This window comes from Diceros bicornis, chromosome 15 (assembly GCF_020826845.1).
Source record: "Diceros bicornis minor isolate mBicDic1 chromosome 15, mDicBic1.mat.cur, whole genome shotgun sequence".
NCBI classification, from domain to species: Eukaryota; Metazoa; Chordata; class Mammalia; order Perissodactyla; family Rhinocerotidae; genus Diceros; species Diceros bicornis.
This window is the reverse complement of record NC_080754.1, coordinates 40,129,183-40,152,520: the sequence shown is the minus strand read 5'-3', so window position 1 is coordinate 40,152,520 and position 23,338 is coordinate 40,129,183. Positions and strand designations below refer to the sequence as shown.

At 42.0% G+C, this 23,338-nt stretch overlaps 1 protein-coding gene across 6 annotated transcripts in view; it reads right to left on the bottom strand.

The window, feature by feature from the left end:
* Nucleotides 1-11,057, bottom strand: part of MCF2L2 (MCF.2 cell line derived transforming sequence-like 2) — a 230,930-nt gene extending 219,873 nt beyond the window's left edge. For 4 of the 6 annotated variants that reach the window (XM_058556251.1, XM_058556257.1, XM_058556258.1 and 1 more), the window contains exon 1: nucleotides 10,975-11,057. In XM_058556251.1, coding sequence (XP_058412234.1) covers nucleotides 10,975-11,050 — 76 coding nt within the window. In that variant the 5' untranslated portion in view covers nucleotides 11,051-11,057. The remainder of the gene's footprint in view (nucleotides 1-10,974) is intronic. The other 2 variants (XM_058556254.1, XM_058556255.1) reach the window with 2 other exon arrangements.
* Nucleotides 11,058-23,338: the final 12,281 nt, after the last annotated feature.

The window sequence follows — 23,338 nt, the reverse complement described above, 5'->3', positions numbered from 1 at the left end:
CGTGATACAAAAATAGTCAAAAGAATAAACAGAAAGACCCAGAAGCAGTCTATAAACTCTAAAATAACTTAATATGTAAAGAAGGAGGCATCACCAATTAATGGAATATTTAATAAGTGCTACTAAGAAAATTTAGACTCTCACCTCATATCACAGACTAAAACACATAGAGATTTAAAATCAAATATAAAAAAATAAAGAAATAAAACCATTAAAAAATACTAGAATAAAACTGATGACTATTTACTTGTTCTTTATTTGAGGAAGGACATATAAGCCACAGAAGAAATCACAAAATGAAAAATCTATAGATTTGACTACATAAAATCTTAAAATCTTTATATGTTAAAAGTCATCAAAGGGGCCGGCCCGGTGGCGCAAGCGGTTAAGTGCGCGCACTCCGCTGCGGCGGCCCGGGGTTCGCTGGTTCAGATCCCGGGCGCGCACCGAAGTACTGCTTGGTAAGCCATGCTGTGGCGGCGTCCCATATAAAGTGGAGGAAGATGGGCACCGATGTTAGCCCAGGGCCGTCTTCCTCAGCAAAAAAAAAAAGAGGAGGATTGGCGGATGTTAGCTCAGGGCTGATCTCCTCACAAAAAAAAAAAAAAAAAAAAGTCATCAAAAGCAAAATTATAAAATAAACAACAAATTGGAAAATAAAAAGTACCTGCTATAAACTTAACAAAGGCTTAATATTTAACGTGGAAAAAACCTACACAAAAATATCTTGGTCCCAAAACACATATGAACAAGCCACAGAGCAAAAACTCAAATGGCAAATTTAAAAATTATTCTACTTCTCTAGTAATTTAATTCAGTTAAAATGAATACAATGCCATTTTTATCTATCAAACAAGCAAAAACTCAAATAATATCACCAAAGAGAGCCAACAGCGTTGCAGGTATTATGCCATGCACTTAACATGCATTGCTTCAAAACCCCACAAGGTAAGTTCCGTCATTACCCTCATTTGATGTATGAGGAAGCAGATCACAAATGGTGATAAAGAGAGCTGGTGAAATCAAGAACCCCCAATACTCTGTTGATGGGCCACTAAAATGTATCAGTTTCTCAGAAGGCAATTTGACCAAAATGTATTTTAAAACTTAATATTCATACTCTCTGATCCAATAATAACATTTTCTAGAACTCTATCCTTAAAAAACAACATGAAGGGGCTGGCCCGGTGGCGTGGTGGTTAAGTTCACGCACTGCACTTTAGCGGCCCCGGGTTCACAGGGTCGGATCACAGGCATGGACCTATGTATCACTTAACAAGTCATGCTGTGGCAGGCGTCCCACATATAAAGTGGAGGAAGATGGGCACAGATGTTAGCCCAGGGCCAATCTTCCTCGGGGGGAAAAAAAAAAAAGAGGAGCATTGGCAAAAGATGTTAGCTCAGGGCTAATCTTCCTCACTAAAAAAAAAAAAAATGTGAAATGTGTGCAAAGATTTCTGAACAAATATGCTCCTTGCACTTTTAAAAAAATAACACTGAGAAACTGAAAACAACCTATATGGCCAACGTTAGGGCAATATTTAAATAAATTATGGTACAAATACGTAGTGAAAAATTACAACTCCATTAAAATCTTGTTTATGGAGATGTTTTATAATATGTGGAATTGTTTATAATATAATTTAGTTCTAATTTATAGTATATTTTTAAAAAGCAGAATACAACATATAATTATATGTTAATATGTATGATATATATAAAGTGAGATAGATCATATCATTTTAACTATATAAAAATGCCAAAGGAAAAAAACTAGAAGGCCATATGCTCAAAGGATAACTGTGACTATAACTAGGAGATGGAATTGTAGACTTTCTTCTTTGCACTTTTCTGTCTTTTCCAAATACTGGACAACGAACACATTTTTTTTCTGTATTTTTTTGTTTGGTAATGTTTTAAATTTGTTTTTAAACTGACATACAGTATAATTCACTCTTTTTGGTGTACAGTTCTATGACTATTGATGAATGCATGGAGTCATTTAACCATCACCACAATCAGGATACAGAATAGTTCAATCATCACTTTGTAGCCAAACCACCTCCTCCCTACCACTAACCCCTGGCAAACACTCCATCCCTAGAGTTTTACCTTTTCTGAAAGTCACATAAATGAAATCGTTTAGTATGTACCTTTTGAGTCTGGCATCTTTCTTTTAGCATAATGTATTTCAGATTTATTCATGTTGTCATGCATATCAATAATTCATTTCTTTTTATTGCAGAATATTGCATTCTACAGATGTCCCACAAATTGTTTATCCATTCCCCAGGCGAGGGACATTTGGGTTGTCTCCAGTTTTTAGTGATTAAGAATAAAGCTGCTATGAAAATTCACATACAGATTTTCGTGTGACCATAAGTTTTCATTTCTCTTGGGGTAGGATTACTGGGTTGTATAGTAAGTGTATGTTTAACTTTGTAAGATGCTGCCAACTGTTTTCCAAAGTGGCTGCACCATTTCACATTCCCACCAACAGTGGGTAAGAGATCCAGGTCCTTCTCATCCTTGCCATGACTTGGTATTGTCATTATTTTAACCACTTTAATATTGTGCAATTTCCCTGATGACTTCTGACGTTGAGCATATTTTCATGTGCTTATTTTCCATCTGCATATCTTCTTTGGTAAGGTATCCGTTCGATTTTTTTGCCCATTTTTAAATTGGGTTGTTTGTTTTTTATTTACTGTTGAGTTTGAGAATGCTTTATGTATTCTGGATAGAAGTCCTTTGCCAGATATGTGATTCACTATTTTTTTTTCCCCGGTCAGTTGGTTGTTGGTTGTCTTTTCATTTTCTTAACAGAGTCTTTTGTAGAGCAAACATTTTAAATTTTGATGAAGTCCAATTTAACAAATTTTTCTTTTATAAATCGTACTTTTGATGTTGACCTAAGAACTCTTTGTCCAACCAAAGTCACAAAGATTTTCTCCTAGGTTTTCTAACAGATTTCTAATTAGGTTTAACATTTAGGTCCATGATCCATTTTGAATTAATTTTTGTATATAGGGTGAGGTATAGGTCAAAGTTCATTTTTTGTACACAGATGTCCAATTGTTCCAGCACCTTTTGTTGAAATCGCCTTCACACTTTCATCAAAAATCAGTTGGCCACATTTGTGTGGGACTATTTCTGGATTCTCTATTCTGTTCCATTAATCTACATGTTTATCCATTTGCCAGTACCACACTATCTTGATTACAGTCATGTGCCGAATAATGATGTTTGGGTCAACAACGGACCACATACACCATGGTGGTCCCATAAGGTTAGTACCATATAGTCTAGGTGTGTAGTAAGCTATATAATCTAGGTTTGTGTAAATACACTCTATGATGTATGCACAATGATGAAACCACCTAGTGATGAATTTCTCAGAATATATCCCTGTCATTAAGTAGTTAGGTATGACTGTACTTTGCTTTATAGTAAGTCTTGAAACTAGGTAGTGTGAGTCCTCCAACTCCATTCTTTTTCAAAAGATTCTGGCTATTGTAATTCTTTGTGCCTATTATCTTGCTTTATGTGACCTTTTAGCTGCTTATGAAGTTTAGAATCAACTGATTGATTTCTACAAAAAAAAAAAAAAGATAGACTTATGACTGGAGTTGTGTTTAATTTATAGATCAATTTGGGGAGATCTGACATCTTAATATTGACTCTTCCAAACCGTAAATACAGACCATGTGTTATTTTTACAAACAGAGCTTTTAAAGCCCTCAATGAAACATCACATAATGTTCATTTCCCTCTCGTTTCTTCTGCTTCTTTTTTAGATTATACCACAAAGCCATACAAAATGATGAACGTGATCTTTCTCTTTAAAATCTGGTTTAGTTTTCCCAAGGTGCTGAGGGAGAAAATGCTCAAGCCACACTTGAAGGGCAACGCAGGTTTGAACAGTGGAATTTTCCTTCTCATCCCTGCACCATATGTCAAGGTCTGAGATGCAACACGCGTCTCTTGATTGCATCATTTTGTCTTGTGTTTGATTTAATCTCATGTTGTTTTGTTCATCATGGCCCCTAGGCATACAAAATCCACCGCTAATATTGCCAGTAAGGGGCCGAGTCAAGGGATTGACTTAAAAACAAAATTAAAAGGGATTACGGACGACGAAGGTGAAAAATCAGTGATGGTTATTGCTTGCCAGTCAGGCATGTCCCATTCCACCATAGCTATGATCTTTTTTTTTTTTTTAATGAGGTAGATCAGCCCTGAGCTAACATCCACGCCAATCTTCTTCTTTTTGCTGAGGAAGACTGGCCCTGGGCTAACATCTGTGCCCATCTTCCTCCACTTTATATGGGATGCCGCCACAGCATGGCCTGACAAGCGGTGCATTGGTGCGCGCATTGGATCAGAACCCGGGCTGCCAGTAGCGGAATGCGCGCACTTAACCGCTACGCCCCAGGGCCGGCCCCCACCATTGCTATGATCTTGAAGAACGAGAACAAAGTGACAGAAGCTGTTAAAGGATCTGCTTCATTGAAGGCAACGAGACTAACAAAAATTTGAGAAGGGCCTATATCAGACACAGAGAAATTTCTAATGGCCTTGATTGAAGACCAGACACAGAAGCATACCCCTCTCAGCACCACGATAATCATGACCAAACCAAAAAGTTAGTTTGCAATGTTAAAAGAAAAGGCTGGACCTGACTACAATATTGAATTTACTGCCAGCTCTGGGTGGTTTAAATGATTCAAGAATATTTACTAATTACATAACATGAAAGTGAGTGGTGAGTCTGCAAAAGCACTGCTGTGAAGGCAGCTGAAGAATTTTTGGAAACTCTAGATAAGCTGATTGTGGAGGAAAATTACTTGCCAGAACAAATATTCAATATGCATGAAAGCTCTCTATTCTGGAAACGAATGCCTGAAAGGACTTTCGTCTATAAGGATGCCAAGTCAATGGCAGATTTCAAGGCTTTTAAGGACAGGATAACAGTCTTGCATGGGGGCAATGTTGCAGGCTACAAATTGAAACTCTTTGTGATCTGGCGCAGTGAGAACCACAGGACCTTGAAGCATGTAAATAAGCACACACTGCCAGTGTACTACAGGAGCAATAAGTCATGGATGACCTAGCTCCTCTTCCAAGATGCCCTCCTGAATTGCTATGCCAGGGAAATGAAGAAGCACTGATTGGAGAATAAGATACCTTTCAAGATTTTGCCTACTGTTGTTAACGCTCCTAGACATCCTCCTTTTATTGGGGATCTTCATCCCAATATTAAAGCGGTGTTTCTCCCTCCAAACACCACCTCTTTGATGCAACCAATGGATCAAGGAGTTAGAGCAGCTTTTAAGGCTTACTATCTGAGGAGGACCTTTGTCCAGGCTATTGCTGCAACTGAGGAAGACACTGAGAAGACACTGATGCAATTCTGGGAGGACTACAACATCTATGACTGCATCAAGAACCTTGCTTAGGCTTGGGGTGATATCACCAAGGAGTATACGAATAGCATCTAGAAGAAGACACTCAAGAGGTTCATCTATGACTTCTAAGGATTTGCCAAGGATAAGGAGGTTGCAAAAATTAACAAGGCCAGTTGAGATAGCAAACAACTTTAACCTGGGTGTGGATGAGGATGACATTGAGGAGCTCCTAGAAGTGGTTTCTGAGGAACTGACTAATGAGGAATTGTTGGAACTGGAGCAGGAATGTATAGCTAAAGAATAGGTAAGAAAAAAAGGAAACTGCAGGAGACGAAAAAGAAGAATCCCCAAGAAAATTCACAGTAAAGAGTTTAGCAGAAGCTTTTGCAGACCTCAAAAAGCTCCTTAAAAAGTTTAAAAACATGGGCCCCAACACCAAAAGGTTTTCATTAGTAGAGAGGAAAGTTCACAGTACATTTTCTGCTTAGAAACAAATCTATGATAAAAAAAAGAAACCAAGCAAACCATCATGGAAATATTTCTGAAGAGTGACACCTCCTCAAGAAGAGCCTCAGGCAGGTCCTTCAGGAGGTATTCCAGAAGACACTGTTATTACAGGACATGACAGCTCCATGCATGTTATTGCCCCTGAAGACCTTCCAGTGGGACAAGATGTGGAAGTGGAAGACAGTGATATTGATGATTCTGACCCTGTGTAAGCCTAGGCTAATGTGTGTGTTTGTGTCTCAGTTTTTAACAAAAAAGTTTAAAAAGTAAAAAAAATTAAATTTTACAGTAGACAAAAGCTTATAGAATAAGGATATAAAGAAAGAAAATATTTTTGCATAGCTGTACAATGTGTTTGTGTTTTAAGCTAAGTGTTATTATGAAAGAGTCAAAAAGTTAAAAAAAAGTAAAAGTTTATAAAGTAAAAGAGTTACAGTAAGCTAAGATTAATTTATTATTGAAGAAAAAAGATTTTTTTCTTTCTTTTTTTGGGAGGGGTGAGGAAGATTCGGTCTGAGCTAACATCTGTTGCCAATCTTCCTCTTTTTTTTTTTTTTTTTTTTTTGCTTGAGGAAGATTAGCCCTGAGCCAACATCTGTGCCAGTCTTCCTCTATTTTGTATACGGGTCGCCACCACAGCATGGCTTAATGAGTGATGTAGGTCTGTGCTGGGGATCCGAACCTGCCCACCCAGGCCGCCAAAGCAGAGCATGCTGGACTTAACTACCATGCCACAGGGCTGGCCCAAAAAAAGATACTTTTTAATAAATTTAGGGTAACCTAAGTGTACAGTGTTTATAAAGTCTACAGGAGTATACAGTGATGTCCTAGGCCTTCACATTAACTCACCACTCACTCACTGACTCATCCAGAGCAACCTCCAGTCCTGCCAGCTCCATTCATGGTAAGTGCCCTACACGGGTGTACCATTTTTTATCTTTTATACCATATTTTTACTGTACCTTTTCTATGTTTAGATACACAAATACTCACCATTGTGTTACAACTGCCTACAGTATTCGGTAGAGTAACATGCTGTACAGGTTTGTAGCCGAGGAGCAAGAGGCTATACCACATAGCCTAGCTGTGTAGTAGGCTATACCACCTAGGTTTGTGTAACTACACACTATCATGTCCCCACAATGATGAAATAGGCTAATGATGCATTTCTGAAAATATAACCCTGTCACTAAGCGATGCATGACTATATAAGGAATGTCTTAAAGGATATTCCCCTCTGTTTCATAGTTTAGTTGAGCATAGCCAAACATGTGAAACTATTTTAGAACAATGATAAAGTAAAATCAAAATAATTACTTCTAATATGAGATGACAAGGTGGAGAGTGAGCTGGACTGAAAATATGAAACCTGCATGGGCGATTACTGACACCAACCAGTTGGATGACTAAGGGTTTCCACTGACTGGAAGTTCCACGGGAGCCATATGTGCCCTGTCTATCAAAATTCTAGAGCAATCTGAGATGCATTAGTAGAAAGTCCATGTTTACTTAGGCAGCACCTCTGTATATAAATAGCAGTATGGCAAAAGTTACCATAGAGAGGATTCAAGAATTGGGGAGGAGAAAATCAAACAACTCTTTTCTGATTCTGAAATTTTGTAATGGAACTAATGTGACTATAGTCCAGAACAAAGGGGAGGGGATGGTCCTACTTGTGTCCCGCATGGGTAAAAACACATCGGGACACTGTTAGATGTGAACTGCGTATTTTATGAGGGTCCCTGACAAACGAACAAAATCCAAAGAAGCAAGTCCCTACAGTGAACTACAACACACGAAGAACACTTGAAGGGCTTAATGTTTACTTGAAAAATGGGGCTTGGGAGGCAAAAGAGTTATCCGCAAATACTTCACAGCTGTCCTTAAAAGTGTAAAACTTGCCTGGCATCACTCAATACTCAAGGTCCATTCCAGGGCATAACAGATCATTCATTTATTCAGCAAACATTTATTCTGCATCTCCTTAGAGGGAGGCCCTGTGTTAGGTAACTGTCTAGGACACGAATAAGTAATGAAGAGTCTAGGAGCAGAGATAAGACAAGAACATGAATAACCAACTAAGCATAATAAGAGGGAGAGTACGCGAGAGGCATCATGTGAGTAGAACAAAACCTACTTTGGAATTCAGAAGCAGGAGTCATTATGTCCCACTGGCAGGACCAAAAATTGCACCCGGCGGAGGAGGCACTGAATTGGGCTTGAAAGGTGTGTACTATTTCTGTAAGGAGAAATATACTAAGGGGGCATTCCAGGTGGAGGGAAAGAAGAAGTAAAAGTTTAGAGGAGGGAATCGAGTTGTAAAATACAGTGAGACAAAGCTGAAGACTGAATAGCCCAAGTTGACCAACCATAGGTGTAGAAATATCAAATACTGGGAGATAAGACTAGAAGGGTGCCAAATAGTAAAATAACAGAGCTGGTACTCCTGGCTGCAGAGAATGACTATCTAAGGGTATCATGAAAGGTTCTGGAATACACAAGTGCTGTGTTGTTTTTTTATTATTCCTTATACAGGTTAGAGGCAAATACAGGAGAGGCAGGAGGCTTGCATGGTGGTCAGTCAGAAGGAAATGAGGCCCAGAAGCAGGTCACAGGCAGGTAGCAGTGGGAATGGACATGAGGAGAGAGACCCGTAAGATATTTCAGAAACAGAATCAACAGGCCCCAGACCTGAATCGTCAAATCTAAGGGACTGTGGACAGAGCAGAAACCCCAGCCGGAGGAGGAACTGGCCGAGGGAGAGAGGTGGTCGAGTGAAGACGGAAGCACAGTGTTGTTACCCAGATGAGTGGCTAGGACAGGACCAGGAGAATGTTCTAACCCACAGTCTTGCTCCAAGCACTTCTCAACCCTTCCCCAACTCACGATCACACCCCTCAGAGGCTGCTCACCAAGGAAATGCCCGAAAAGAACAGTCAAATGCAGACCCAATCCACCCTAACAGAAGCCCCACTGGCTATTCAAGTAACTCTCCATGAAGGCAGGGCCTGTTGCAGGGTTAGAGGCCCCCTCAATGAGTTCCCCCAACAGCGGGTCTGAAGAGCTGCCTTCTGGTCCCAAGCTTGCCACTTGTTGCCCCTGAAAGCTTGAAAGATGAACCTCCGAAGTCTCAATTCCTTCATTTGTATGATGGGGATGATAACATATACCCCACCTATTTCACAGGTTTACACAGGAGGAAACAGAATGCTGCAAAGCACACAAATGCGGGGAGTAATTAGAAGTTCTTTGAGAGCAGAAACTACAGCAAATTCACATTGGTATCCTGGATGTTAGAGCTGACTACAGAAGGAGAGGAGAAAAGTGGGCAAGAAAATATCATAGCCTGGGACCCACAGGGAGCCTGGCGTTAGCCAAGGAATACTGCCTACCAGATCTTCGAGAAGACCCTCAGCCAGAGAAACAGGAGGGACCCTAATAATCATGCAGGTCTATCTCTTCGTTTAACAGATGGGAAGCTTCACCCTGAGACAGGCCCAGTGATCTTCCCAAGATCTTTAGAGGCAGAGGGCCCAGGGATAGGACTAGTAACATAGTCACAGTTTGGACGGTGTTTTTACCCACATTATCTTACAAACAGCCTTTGAGCCAGGTGGGGAAGGATTATTAAAATTTCCATTATTCAGCTTGAGGTTGAATGCCTTCTCCAGGGAAGGATTCAACTCCAGATGGTCATACCCCATTCTCTGCTCTTTCCCTACACCACAACTTCATGCACAGGCTGGTATTCAGCACTATCATTTCAGCATTCACTATATTTCAAACTCCAAATTCTGTTTTATTTCATCCTGCCTGCAGCAATATTTCACATTCAGCCTTCCCCGGTAGGATTCAACTGACCTTTTGTCTTAAAGAAAAACCAGTTCAGTGGCCACATTTGGCACCAGAAACATTTTTTTAAAACTGAATCATCAAAATTGGGCCTTCCCATATAAATCATCTTCACAAAGTATAGCCCCACATGTGTATCATTCAAGATACCTATCATTATTGCACTAAACACACTGGACTAGGGTGCTCAAAGAGTTATGAGGGCTCACTAATTGAAGCAATATTTAACATATAAATACCAAGAATGCAGTTTTAACAAAGAGGTGGCACTATGAGGTAATAACTTCCTGACGTTATTAATGGAAACTGATTTGCATTCATGGAAGGGTCTCAAAGTGAACTGAGCAACCAAGACAATTATCCTGATAATTATGGCCATCTGCATCCAAATGCTCTGAACCTAAATATGTTGTTTATTTGGGGAGGTCCCGGGAATGGGTGGAGGAAGAAAATGCTAAGATGGAATTGCCTTGCCACTGTCTGAATGTCCGCTTTACTTTATAGGGCCTGTCTTTCCACCACGGCCCTTATTTCAGGAGCAAAGCATGCATGTTTTGCTCCCCTTTTGTAACTCGTGGGAGAGGATTAAAATTGCTCAGTCTCCTGGGGCCTGCAGAGGTCTTCACTGGGGTTCAGAGGAGTGTGCCGACACCCCCAGGCAGTACTTCTAACAGGCCTGGGAGGCAGACTGCGCAGCGGCCCTCTAATGTAACCCGCATTTCCCTACGCTACCTTGTAAACAAGCCTCCAGTGGTCTGGCAGTAGTAGGCTCCACTGGAAAGCACCGGCATTCGTCCCTCAAGAGCCCTCTCCTTTCTCTTTATCGCGTAAACTACTACACCACTCCCCACCCCCACCCGCGGTCAGAGAGGGCAACGGACTGTAACAGGCCAGTAGCCCTCCGTTTCGGGCTCAACAGTCTTGCCAACTGCCTGGTGAAGGCACCTGCCCCACGGCTTGGCCCGACTCTGCAGATGTGGGGGACCCCAGGGTCGCGAACGCCGCGCCCCAGGGACGCCTGTCACTCGCCCCCCCAGCAGCATCTGAGGCAGCGAGGCCGAGAGGCTGGGCACGCGCCCCACGGCCTTCCAGGGAGGGCGCTGCCCCTGCGCTGCGGGTGAGGGCAAGGGGGAGACGAGGCCCCAGAGTCTATGTCCCCACCCTCCATTAATAAAGCGCAAGAGAAAAAAAAGGAAGCTTCATTTACCGACATGAGTGATCACTGTGGCCAGTTGCCGGGTGAGCTCCTGGGGGGCCATTTCTTCTTTTAACCAAAATAGCATTTCACCGAAAAACCACTCAGTATAAACAAAACAGCGACACAAAACTGTTTCAACTGCTGCTATGGATGATTTTTAAAAGGCATCTCCTCCCGAGGATGCTCTGCCCTCACACTCTTCCTCGCTCTCTTCAGGCACAAAACGAGAGTCACTTCCAGCCAAGGCCAGCTCTCCCGGGCCGCTCGCCTAGAGGAGGCCAGCCACGCCCTGCAGGGAATTAATTTAAAGATTAAGTCGGGCAGCTTTCCCAACGTAACGTCTGGCTTTGAGAGAGGGAAATGAAAGTTCTGGAGGTGAGAAAAGCAAGTCGCCCCAATCTTGCTGTACCACAGCATTGGGCTTCCCGGGCCGAAGGAGCGCATGGGTTTCTGGATTTGTGGTCCTGGGCCGTGGGGTCTCTGGTACGCCTCCGGGAGCGTCAGGATGAAGGATGCTCGGCCGAGCGCAGGAAGAGCGCGGAGCCCGCGTGTGCAGAGGGCGGAGATGCCGCGGCTCCCAGCGCCAGGGGCTCCTCCGCGCCGCCCACCACGCCCCGAGGCGCGCCCGGCGCCTCCGGCCTCCACGCCCTCCTCTCCCCGCCTCCGGGTGGCGCCGGGGGTTCCCGGGGAGAAGCGCACGCGCCGGAGCGCCGCCCGTTTTGGCGGGGGGTGGGGAGGTAAGTTGCGCCCCTTCCCCAGCCGGGGAGCTCGCGCTCCGCCCCTCGGAGTAGGGGCGGCTCACAATCTGTGTTTGGAACAGGGGAGAGGAGACTGCACCTTACGAGCTCTCGCCGGCACCGGGGTTCTGAACGCCAGACGCGCGCCTTCCGGGCCCGCCACTCGTCCTTCCCCGCCAGGTGTCTGCGGAGAGGCTGAGGCGCGAACGAGGCTGACTGGGAGAGGTGCTGCCATCCGGCCAGAGCCCGGAAAGGAGGGCTGGGTGAGGCTCTGCTGCTCGCCCCTAAATTCTGACTCCGGGCCAGGGGGTTGGGGGCGGCGAGCTGTTGCAGAGGGGTGGGGCGGTTGGATTTTGTTACCCCCTTAGAGGTTGTCTCACGCAGTTATCGGCGTCCACTGGACACACCGGCACTTGGAGCCGGGAGCTCGGGCTGTGCACGGACAGGGCTGGGCACGCTTGTGCGCACTCACGTCTCCACCGTGTGGGCCTTTTCCTTTGTGCGCCTCTCCCGTGCGCCACTGCTCCGTCGGCCGACTGTCAGGCGCGCTAGTGCTCCATCCTGGAAAGGCTCTGGCACAGGCCCCGTGCGGGCCCTCCTCCCCATCAGCCCAAGGAGCGTCTTCTCCAGCAGCTATCCGGCGGTAGACGCTGTCCCGCAGCTTCCTTAGGTGGCTCCAGATGCTACCTGACGGGCAGCAAAAGACTAAGCCCGTTCAGCAGAGCTCCACGGGGAGAGCCTGAGCAAACGCGAATCTGGTCAGGTTGTCCCTCAATCCATTCTACAACCGGGAACCCTGAATATCCGGAAGTGCCAGGACCGCCCTTTACCAATGCCAGCAAGCTCAGCTCTCCTCTTCTGACAGGTAAAAAGCCAAACCCCAAACACCCTGGATCCAATTTCTAGTAGTAGCCGCTCATCCCAGGGGCTTAGGGGCATTTAAAAATGCTCTCTGTAACAACTGTGAGCTATGGTTACGAGATGATGTTAGTCCACCTGCCACGTGAGATTCCTGTGGAAGTCCCTCCCACCTGTGAGGTGTGGTCACTTCGCGCTCTGCCTGCACAAGCGGAGCAACTACTTTCATAGCAGGCTTTTGAGAGAGATTCAGAAAAGGGTTCAAGACCCAAAGGAGTAAGACAGCTTTGGATTGTGTTTCCATGGTGGTTTCTGCCTCATTCAAGGATCACAAGTATTTTTGAGAAACCAAATGAGGTGTTTTCCTGTTGGTAGTAGTCAGAAGCTTGGTGCCCAGTCAGAGCCAATTGTGAGTTTTGGTCGCTAGAAACCAGCACATTGCTAAGGAGACTGATGGTGTGGGGCATTCTGGACTTTGCAGATCCAGTGAGCTCAGCTTCCTGGATAAGGCCGGGTCCTTATGGGTGAGAATCAGGAAAAGAATGGAAAGGGGGAAGGGGGAGAGCAAGAGAAGGCAGGAGAAGCTGATGAATAGGAGTGAGGGAGAGTATGAAAGAGACAGAAAGGAAATAAATCACACTCACAGCACTGCTCTCCTTTCCTAAGGTCTGTACCTTCAGAATCTTCAAAGGTTTCCATGGAGATGAATTGGCTGAATTTATGGCAAGATGTAGCAGGCAGCGCCGGTCGTCAGAAACCAGTTCTGTCCCCTGTCTCTAACACACGCTGTCCCAGGGCCTCCACTGCTTCACCTGGGCCATGTGGGGGTAGGTCTGTGATCTCTGCATTCCCTCTTCTAGTTCTGATATCCTGTAACTGTAACTAAGAAGAAATGACCACATAGTGTTCAGTAGCCCGTACCTCCTTGTTCCTCCAAGAAAACAGTCATTGTCTCCACTGCACTTGTGAATATGGACATGCTCCATGTCTTCTCCCCTTCCTCTCCACCCTCCTCCCTTCCATGCCTTCTTTTCTCCTTCCTAATTATGATCTATTTCCTGTCTCTAACAAATAATATTGCTTCAATATATGGCAAAATCAAGGAACAAGCCAGAATAGCCTGTCTCCCTCTCCGGTGAATTAACTACCAGTCAGTGACATCTGTTGAACATCAGTTATATGCCCAGGGTTGTGGTAGGCAGTGGCAAGTACAGCAGCTGCCACCACCATGCTCTGTGACTGCTCTGTGCCTGGTATGATGGTAGGCATTTCCCAAATTTTCCATTTAAGCATCACAATAATGCTTTAAGGGCTTTAGTCTTGTTTTACAGATGCTGCTGGTACAAGGACCAAACTGTGCGTTATTAATCTTATGCATCTAAACCATTCTCTGCCTTCAGGTAAAGATTTGCATGAGCTTGGAAAGAAAAACCATCCTCCAAGCGCTGCCAACATAGATTCCACCTCCCTGTTGGTAGACTATCAGCACTGCCTCTGACAATGAAGAGAAAGACAAAGGACCCACTTGTGTGCCGCAGGTAAGGGTGAGGGATGCCTGGGGCACCACTGGGGCCATCCAGTTTAGTCTAAATCAGTGGTTCTCAAACTAGCAGAATCATCTGGAAATACGGGTGATTTTTTTTTTCCCCCAATACAGATTCCTGGTTCCCACCTCTAGAGATTCTGATTCAGTAGTGTGGGATAGAGCCTGAGAATTTGCATTTTTAACAAGTCCTCAGGAATACTGATGCTATTGGTCCTGGGACCACAGTTTGAGCACCACTGGTGTAGAGCAGGGCTCTTAAAACTTCTTGGACTGCAAACCACAGTATAATATAAATTTTACATCGCGACACAGTAGACATACATACACATAATTAAAAGTTGTATGGAATAGTTTTTTCCCTTACAACATGTAAAGCCCTGAAATATTTTCCATTCTCTTTCATTTTTTTAACAGTGGTCCAAATTGGGGAAATTTGCATTTGGGAAGTATGGTGTTGTTGTTATGGAAGAAAATGTCCTATTCTCTTAGAGATGTATACTGAAGTTTTTAGGGATGCAATGTCATTGTCTGTAATTTAAACTACCTTAGCAAACAGAATAAATGAGATAAATACTGGAAAATATTAAAATTGTTAAATCGAGGTTCTGTATGGGTTATTTTACTATTCTCTTTACTTTTCTGCTTGTTTAAAACTTTTTCATAATAAAACGTTTTTTAGAATGATTGTTTGAACCTACTGAATTGATTTTATGACCCACGAAGCAGTTGCTGCAAGCAGTTTGAAAAACACTGTGCTAAGGCAGAGCAGAAGAAAAAAGAAAGAGAAGAGGAAGCGAGATGATGGAGAACAGGAACTAGGGGGGGAATGTGACAGGAGATAGAGAATAAAGTAGGTAGAGGTGCACTGCGAGAGGTGGCAGGGGTTACCACAAAGGCCTCAAGATAATGCCCTTCTAAAGGGCCTCTCCTTACACACCCACTCTCCTTTCACTGTCTTCCCCATTGGACTTAGGCTACTTGTCAGGGAAAACCTTATTCACCTCTGTAAACCCCACAGCTCCCGGGTGAAGCCCGGAATGAGAGAACATCCCTCAGTCAAAGCCTCTCGTTTTCCAGAGGTCCTGGACCTGCCTCAACATTGTGATGGTGCCTCTTTCCCCCAGTGCCGCCTGCTAGGATAACCCTCGCTGAGTTGGGAGCCCAGCTGCTCTAATGTGAAGGACCAGACTGGGGTCCTTGTCTAAGGGAGTCATACGACATACCACCTACTGCACAGTTGACTGGATAGGTGAACCCAAGAAGTGAAAAAGTCACCTGAGCTCACCCCGTGCTGACAGTCATTCACTGCTATCTTTTTCCTGAAACCAGGTGCCCCCCTGGCAGAGGGCTGCATGTGAGTATGCAACACAGGGGGGTGGGGAGGGGTGGGCAGCACACTTGCCTCTACCTCTGCACTTCCACTCTCCTCTCCCATATATGTCCTTTCTCAATGTTAATCTATTGTCACAATAATGTGTTTTCTTTGTAGAAGATACTAGCAAAGTACAGAAAACTGTAAAGAAGAGGTAGGAAAAAGGAAGGCTGGAGAACTGATCATAATTCTACCACCTCCAGGCAAAACCACTGGGGATTTTAAAATTTTATTTCATGTATTATTTTCAGTAATAGACTATTTTTTAGAGCAGTTTTAGGCTTGCAGAAAAATTGAGCAGAAAGTACAGAGAATTCCCATATACCCATTCTCCTTCAAAACAGTTTCTCCTATTAACATCTTACATTAGTGTGATACATGTTACAATTGATGAGCCAATAGGGATACATTATTATTAAGTAAAGTCTATATTTTACATTAAGGTTCACTTTTTCTGTTGTATAGTTCTATAGGTTTTGACTAATGCATAATGTCATGGATGTATCCACCATTACAGTATCATGCAGAATAGTTTCACTGCCTTAAAAATCCCCTACACTCCACCTATTCATCCTTCCCTCCCCTCAAACTTGGAACAACCACTGATCTTTTTACTGTCTCTAGAGTTTTGCCTCTTCCAGAACGTCCTATCATTGGAATCATACAGTATGTAGCATCTTCAGACTGGCTGCTCTTACTTAGCAATATGCATTTAAGGTTCCTGTATGTCTTGTTACAGCTTTATAACATGTTTCATTTTATCGCTGAATACTATTCCTAATATTCCGTCGTCTGGAGGTACCACAGTTTGTTTATCCATTCACCTACTGAAGGACATCTGATTGTTTTCAGTTGGGAGCAATTATGGGTAAAGCTACTGTAGACGTTCATGTACAGGTTTTTATGTGGGCATGTATTTTCAACTCATTTAGGTAAATACCTTTGAATGCAATTGCTGGATTATGTGGTAAGACCATGTTTACCTTTGTAAGAAACTACAAACTGTCCTGTAAAACCGTTTCCATTCCCACTAGCAATGAATGAGAGTTGTTATTGCTCCACATCCTAACCAACATTTGGTGTTGTCAGCGTTTTGGATTTTGGCTATTCTAATAGGTATGTAGCGATATCTCATAGTAGTTTAAATTTGCAATTACCTAATGACATATGATGGTGAGCAACTTTTTGTATGCTTATCTGTACATCTTCTTTGGTAAAGTGTCTGCCCACTTTTTAATTAGGTTGTTTGTTTTCCTATTGTTGAGTTTTTAGGAGTTCTTTGTATATTTTGGACACAAGTGCTTTACCAGATATGTGATTTGTGGGTATTTTCTCCCGGTCTGTGGCTTGTCTTTTCATTCTTTTAACAATGTCTTTTGCAGAGCAGAAGTTTTTAATTTTAATGAAGAACAGTTTATCAGTTTTATCTTTCATAAATCATGCTTTTGGTGTTGTATCTAAAAGTCATTGCCAAACCCAAGTTCACCTAGATTTTCTCCTGTGGTTTTCTTCTAGAAGTTTTATAGTTTTGTATTGTACAATTAGGTCTATGATCTATTTTGAGATAATTTTTGTAAAAGGCATAAGGTTAGTGTCTAGATTCATTATTTTGCATGTGGCTGTCCACTTTTTCCAGCACCACTTATTGAAAACTATCTTTTTTTCCTTGAATTGCCTTTGCTCCTTGGTTTGTATCAGAGCACTTTATTCTGTTCAGTTGATCTATTTGTCTATTCCTTCACCAACACCATGCTGACTTGATTACTGGATAAGACTTTCCATGGTCAGTGTGTATGTACATGTATATGATATATGTGTGTTTTATTAGATTTTGTTATCAGTGTTATTTCATAAATAGAATTTGGAAGCTTTCCTTCTTTTTCTGTGCTCAGGACAGAATCAATAGCAACTAAATCATCTGTTCGTTAAAGTTTCTCAGTAGAATTCTCCTGTGAAATAATATAGGCCTGGTGCTTTTGTGCATGGAGATGTGGAAAATGCAGTTGTCTGACAACATCTATTTCTTCTGTAGTAACTGGTCTCCTTAGAATTTCTGTCTTGCCTGGGATGTTTTGATAAATTATGTTGTCTTGGAATTTCATCCAGGTTTTCAAATTTATTGCATAGAATTGAGTAAAGTAATTCCATACAACTCTGCTAATTTTTTTCTGTATCTGTAATTACTTCCCCTTATTTTGTATTTTGATTGTTGAATAGGCTAGCCAACTATCTATTTTATTGTTGCTTTTTAAAATATTATATTTATTAATATTCCCATTTATATTCTCTAATTTATGAATTTCTTCTTTTATGCTTTCTAATTCCTTCCTTCTTCTTTCCTTGGGATTACTTTGTTAATTTCTAATTAAAAAATTAGGGGCTGGCCCAGTGGCATAGTGGTTAAGTTCACACACTCTGCTTTGGCGACCCAGGGTTTGTGGGTTTGGATCCAGAGTGCGAACCTACACGCCACTCATCAAGCCATGCTGTGGCATTGTCCCACAAACAAAATAGAGGAAGATTGGCACACATGTTAGCTCAGGAACCATCTTCCTCAAACAAAAAGAGGAAGATTGGCAACAGATGTTAGCTCAGGGCCAATCTTCCATAAATAAATAAAGAAGTAAGTAAATTAAATAAATAAGTAAATAAAGTAAATAAATAAAAATTAGAAAATTTTAATTGGAAATTTAATTTATTTTTACTTTGTATTTTCTTTTGAGCACTGATTTCAAGTATCTACAGGCCCTAATATACAGTGCTTCATCTATTTTTATTTTTAAAATATTTTGGGACTTCCAGTTTCCAGTTCAGCATGAAAGAAGCTTGGAAGTTGCCACTCCATACTAACAACAAGTAAAAGGCTGAAGAAACTGAAAAATCAACATCTCTTAGTCCATAAGAGACATGAGGTCACAGGGCAAACCTCTACCCCCAAATTGGAAATACCAACAGGCAAATACAGAGAATCACAACTTACTCACAGAAACCCACAAGTAGCAGCCTCTGCAGGAACTAGTAGGGAAACCTGAACTGTAATTGATGAATTGCTGGAGGCTCAGTGTGGAAAAATCTGAGAGATTAAAAACTCCAGGGGGATCCAGTCATGGAGAGGTGAGGACACTTTTGTGAGTTTTACGTCCAGGAGCTGTACCACGTTCTCACAGTGAGTATCAGTTCTTCCCAACTTGATCTATAGATTCAATGCAATCCCAATCAAAATTACAGCAAGTTATTTTTGTGGATATTGAAAAACTGATTCTGAAGTTTACACAGAGGGACAAAAGACCCAGAATAGCCAACACATAAAATTGAAGAGGAACGAAGTTGGTAGAATGACACACTACCCAACTTCAAGACTTAGTATAAAGCTACAGTAATCAAGACAGTGTGGTATTGGCAAATGAATAGACAAATAGATCAATGGAACAGAATATAGAACCCAGAAACAGACCCACATAAATACAGTTAACTGAACTTTGACAAAGGAGCAAAGGCAATACAATGGAGCAAAGATAGTCTTTTCAACAAATGGTGCTGGAACAACTAGACACCCGCATGCTAAATAATGACTCTAGACACAGACTTTATACCCTTCCCAAAAATTAACTCAAAATGGATCACAGACCTAAATGTAAAACATAAAACTATAAAACTCCTGAAGATAATATATGAGCAAATCTTGATGACCTTGGGTTTGGTGAAGACTTTTTAGGTACAACACCAAAGGAATGATCCATGAAAGAAAGAATTGATAAGCTGGACTTCAATAAAATTAAGATTTTCTGTGATGTGAAGGAGACTATCAAGAGAATAAAAAGAGAAGTTAAAGACTGGGAGAAAATATTTACAAAAGACATATTTGCTAAAGAACTGTTATCTAAAATATACAAAGACCTCTTAAAACTCAACAGTAAGAAAACAAACAACCTGATTTTACAAATGGGCCAAAGACCTTAACAGACACCTCACCAAAGAAGATATACAGATGGCAAATAAGCATGTTGAAAAGATGCTCCACATCATATGTCATCAGGGAAATGTAAATTAAAGTGACAATGACATACCACTACACACCCATTAGAATGGCCAAAATCCAAAATACAGCACCAAATCCTGGTGAGAATGTGGAACAACAGGAATTCTCATTCATTGCTGGTGGGAATGCAAAATGGTACAGCCACTTTGGAAGATAGTTTGACAGATTCTTACAAAACCAAACGGTGCTCTTACCATACAATCCAGCAATCATGCTCCTCGGTATTTATCCAAAAGAGTTGAAAACTTAGGTCCACACAAAAACCTGCACATGGATGTTCATAGCAATTTTATCCATAATTGCCAAAATTTGGAAGCAACCAAGGTGAATGAATAAGTAAATTGTTGTACATCCAAACAATGGAATATTATTCAACACTAGAAAGATATGAGCTATCAAGCCATGAAAAGACATGGCAGAAACTTATAATTATTAAGTGAAAGAAGTAAATCTGAAAAGACTGCTTACTGTATGATTCCAAACTATATGACATTATGGAAAAGGCAAAATTATAGAGACAGCAACAAAGATCATTGGTTTCCAGGGGTTATGGGAGGAGGGAGGAATGAATACGCAGAGCACAGAGGATATTTAGGGCAGTAAAACTACTCTTTATGATATTATAATGGTGGACATATATCATTATAAATTTTTCCAAACTCATAAAAGTACACAAGAGTGAACCCTAATGTAAACTATGGACTTTCAGTGATTATGATGTGTCAATATAGGTTATCAACTGTAACAAATGTACCACTTTGGTGGGCGATGTTGATAATGGGGGAGGCTATGCGTATGTGGGGGCAGAAGATATATGGGAAATCTCTGTATTTTCTCAATTTTGCTATGAATCTAAAACTGCTGTAAAAAATAAAGTCTACAAACTTGCAACTAGAAGATAAATAAGTTCTGGAGATCTAATGCACGGCATACTGATTATAGTCAACAATACTGTATTATATACTTCCGAGTTGCTAAGAGACTAGATCTTAAATGTTCTTATCACAAAAAAGAAATAATTATGTGACATTATAGAGATGTTAGCTAGCACTGTGATGTTGATCATATTGCAATATGTAAATGTATCAAATCAACACGTTGTACACCTTAAACTTAACACAATGTTGTGTCAATTATAATCTCAGTTTTTAAAAATAGCATTACAAAAACATTGTCTTAAAAATTTCTGTAATTTCTGTTTTGAGATGATTAAGAGAATAATTTTTTAATACATGTTTTTCACGTTATTGAAAACATAAATTTTTGTATTCTTCTTATCCCACACCCCTTTATATCCTAGGACAGCTCCCCTCCCTACTTCCCCTCAGAGGCTCTAAAGACTAAAGGTCATGGAGGATTCCTTGTCCTGGAGCCTGCAGAGAGAAAAAAAACCCACAGACCACAGGAGGACACATCTATCTGGCACCCAGGGGGCCTAAGGAGACAGGACAGAGCAGACCCCCTCCGTATTAGGCTCGGAACCCAAGGGGCGGAGGAAGGGCCACGCCCCCCGCGGGCACGCGGCCCGATTGGCCAATCGCCGCCATGACGCACTGCTCTGTTCTTTGATTGGTTTTAGCGGCGACGCCCCCTCCCGAATTCCTCTCTTGGATTGGCCTATTTCTTGGTTCTGACCTAGACGGTGGCCAGAGGAGGACAAAAGACTACTATACGGAATGGAGGGATGATTTGGGTGACGTTTGAGACGCAGCCGCTCTTCAACAAGCAGCCGAGCCCTGGGGGCATGGCTGCGGCCTCTGTGGTGTCGGTGCTGCTGGTGGCGAGTGAGAGGAACTGGTGGGAGCGTCTCTCCCGAGCCCGGTGCCGCCGCCGAGGTAACGGTGGGTGTAGGGGCGGTGGCGTTCCTGCCCAGGGGCGGTGTTTGGCCCGCCTGAGCGGTGAGAGGTGCGGAGGGACCTAGAGTCGAGGAGGAGGAGGGGAACAAAAGGAAAGAATCTGCTTGACAGAGGATTTTGCTTTCAGTTCCATCTCCGATAGGGAGTCCTCCTACACTCAGCCCTTGCTTCTGTTCCCCCTCCCTGCTTTCATCTTTAAGTGCGCTGTTTGCCTCAGTTTCTCCGGGATGGGGGGAGTGGAGCTGGGCCTGCCGCCCACGCTCCCCTCGCCATGGGGGCGAGAATAGGGTTGGCAGATTTAGAAATAAAAATAGAGGAGGCTAGTTAAATTTAAATTTCAGATAAACAACAAGTAATTTTTTAGTACAGTTATACCCCGACTGTAAAGTAAAATTTAAATATAAAACATTATTATTTGCCTTAAATTTAATTGGGCGTCCTGTTTTTTTTATCTGGCAACCCTAGGCAAGAATAACATTTGTAGACTTCCTAACGATTGGCAGTGTGCTTTCACAGCTCTCCTTGTGTGGGCAGCGTTGTTGTAATCCATGTTCTAAAGAAACACAAAGGGACTTGCCCAAGGTTATGCAACTGGTAAGTAATGGGGTCCCTATGCCTGAAAAGCCCATTTCAGTTCTGCTGTGCCTCATCAGGTGTGCAATTCAAAGAAAGATTCCGGGGGAGTTCTTTCTCATTGTTGGAATGAATCTCGTTAACAAAAGCAAATTTATCTCTCAGAGGGCTGGAGAGTTAGTTTATATTCAAGTTCTCCACTGTGGCATTTACTTAATTTTGGGGGGAAGAAATAACTGTACTAAACCGTCAAAGAATATTGATATACTCTGTGATGATGAAAGTATGTTTTATATGTTAATATACAGTGACATATCATTTGACTTTGATGACAGTGGACATGGTTGTATTCATCTGTATTGCTGGAGATGTATACATCCCTGTGAAGGTAGAGATTAAGGCAGTATAGTGTATAGAGGCTAAGAGCCCAAATTCTGGAGTGAGACACATCTGGGTTCAAAGCCTAGTTCTACCACTTTCATGGCAGTAGGCAAGCTACATAATCTCTCTGGGCCTCAGTTTCCTCTTCTTTAAAATACAAATGGTAATAATTGTATCCATTTCATAAGCTGGTTGTATTAAATCTTTGTCAAGTGCCTGGGACATCAAAAGTAATTAATTTTACTTGTTATTAGTCATTATAATTTGGCCTTTAGTAAGTTTGAATCTTTGGCATAACAAATCATTCTATAAATAATTTTTAATTTTTATTTTTAAGTTGAAAAAAGCCAAGCAATGAACAATCTTATGCATATCTGAATTTCAGTGGAAAAAAACGTACTGTTCAATAATAGTCAAAGCAGGTATTTTAGACTGTAATATACCAATTTTACTAAATCAAATATCTGCAAGCTGGGCTTAATATAATAAAATATTTACGTATCAGTCTCATTCATTGCTCCTCGTGTATGATTTTATGTGATATTCATTTTCATTGTGTTTTAAACAGAAGAAACATTACCCGCCACCAGAAGGGAGACAATGACTGTGTGGTGATGAGTAAAGCCAGAAAATGGGTTTACAGTCAGTGGCTGTTTATAGTGAGGTAGACTTAGTATGTTTTAAAACTCAAAGGTCAAGCCTTGTAGGAGTTTTGTATTTCTTTGTATATTGTTTTATTTCCTTAGGTTTTTTTTTTTTCGCTGAGGAAGATTGGCTCTGAGCTAACATCTGTGCCCATCTTCCTCTATTTTGTATGTGGGACACCACCACAGCATGGCTTGAGGAGGGGTGTGTCGGTCCATGCCTGGGATTCAAACCTGCAAACTCCAGGCTGCCAAAGTGGAGCATGCAAACTTAACCACTACGCCACCAGGCCAGCCCCTATTTCCTTAGTATTTACGGTGTTAAAGTAGTTCACTTACAGACTATTCACTAAAATTCCTCTTGGGA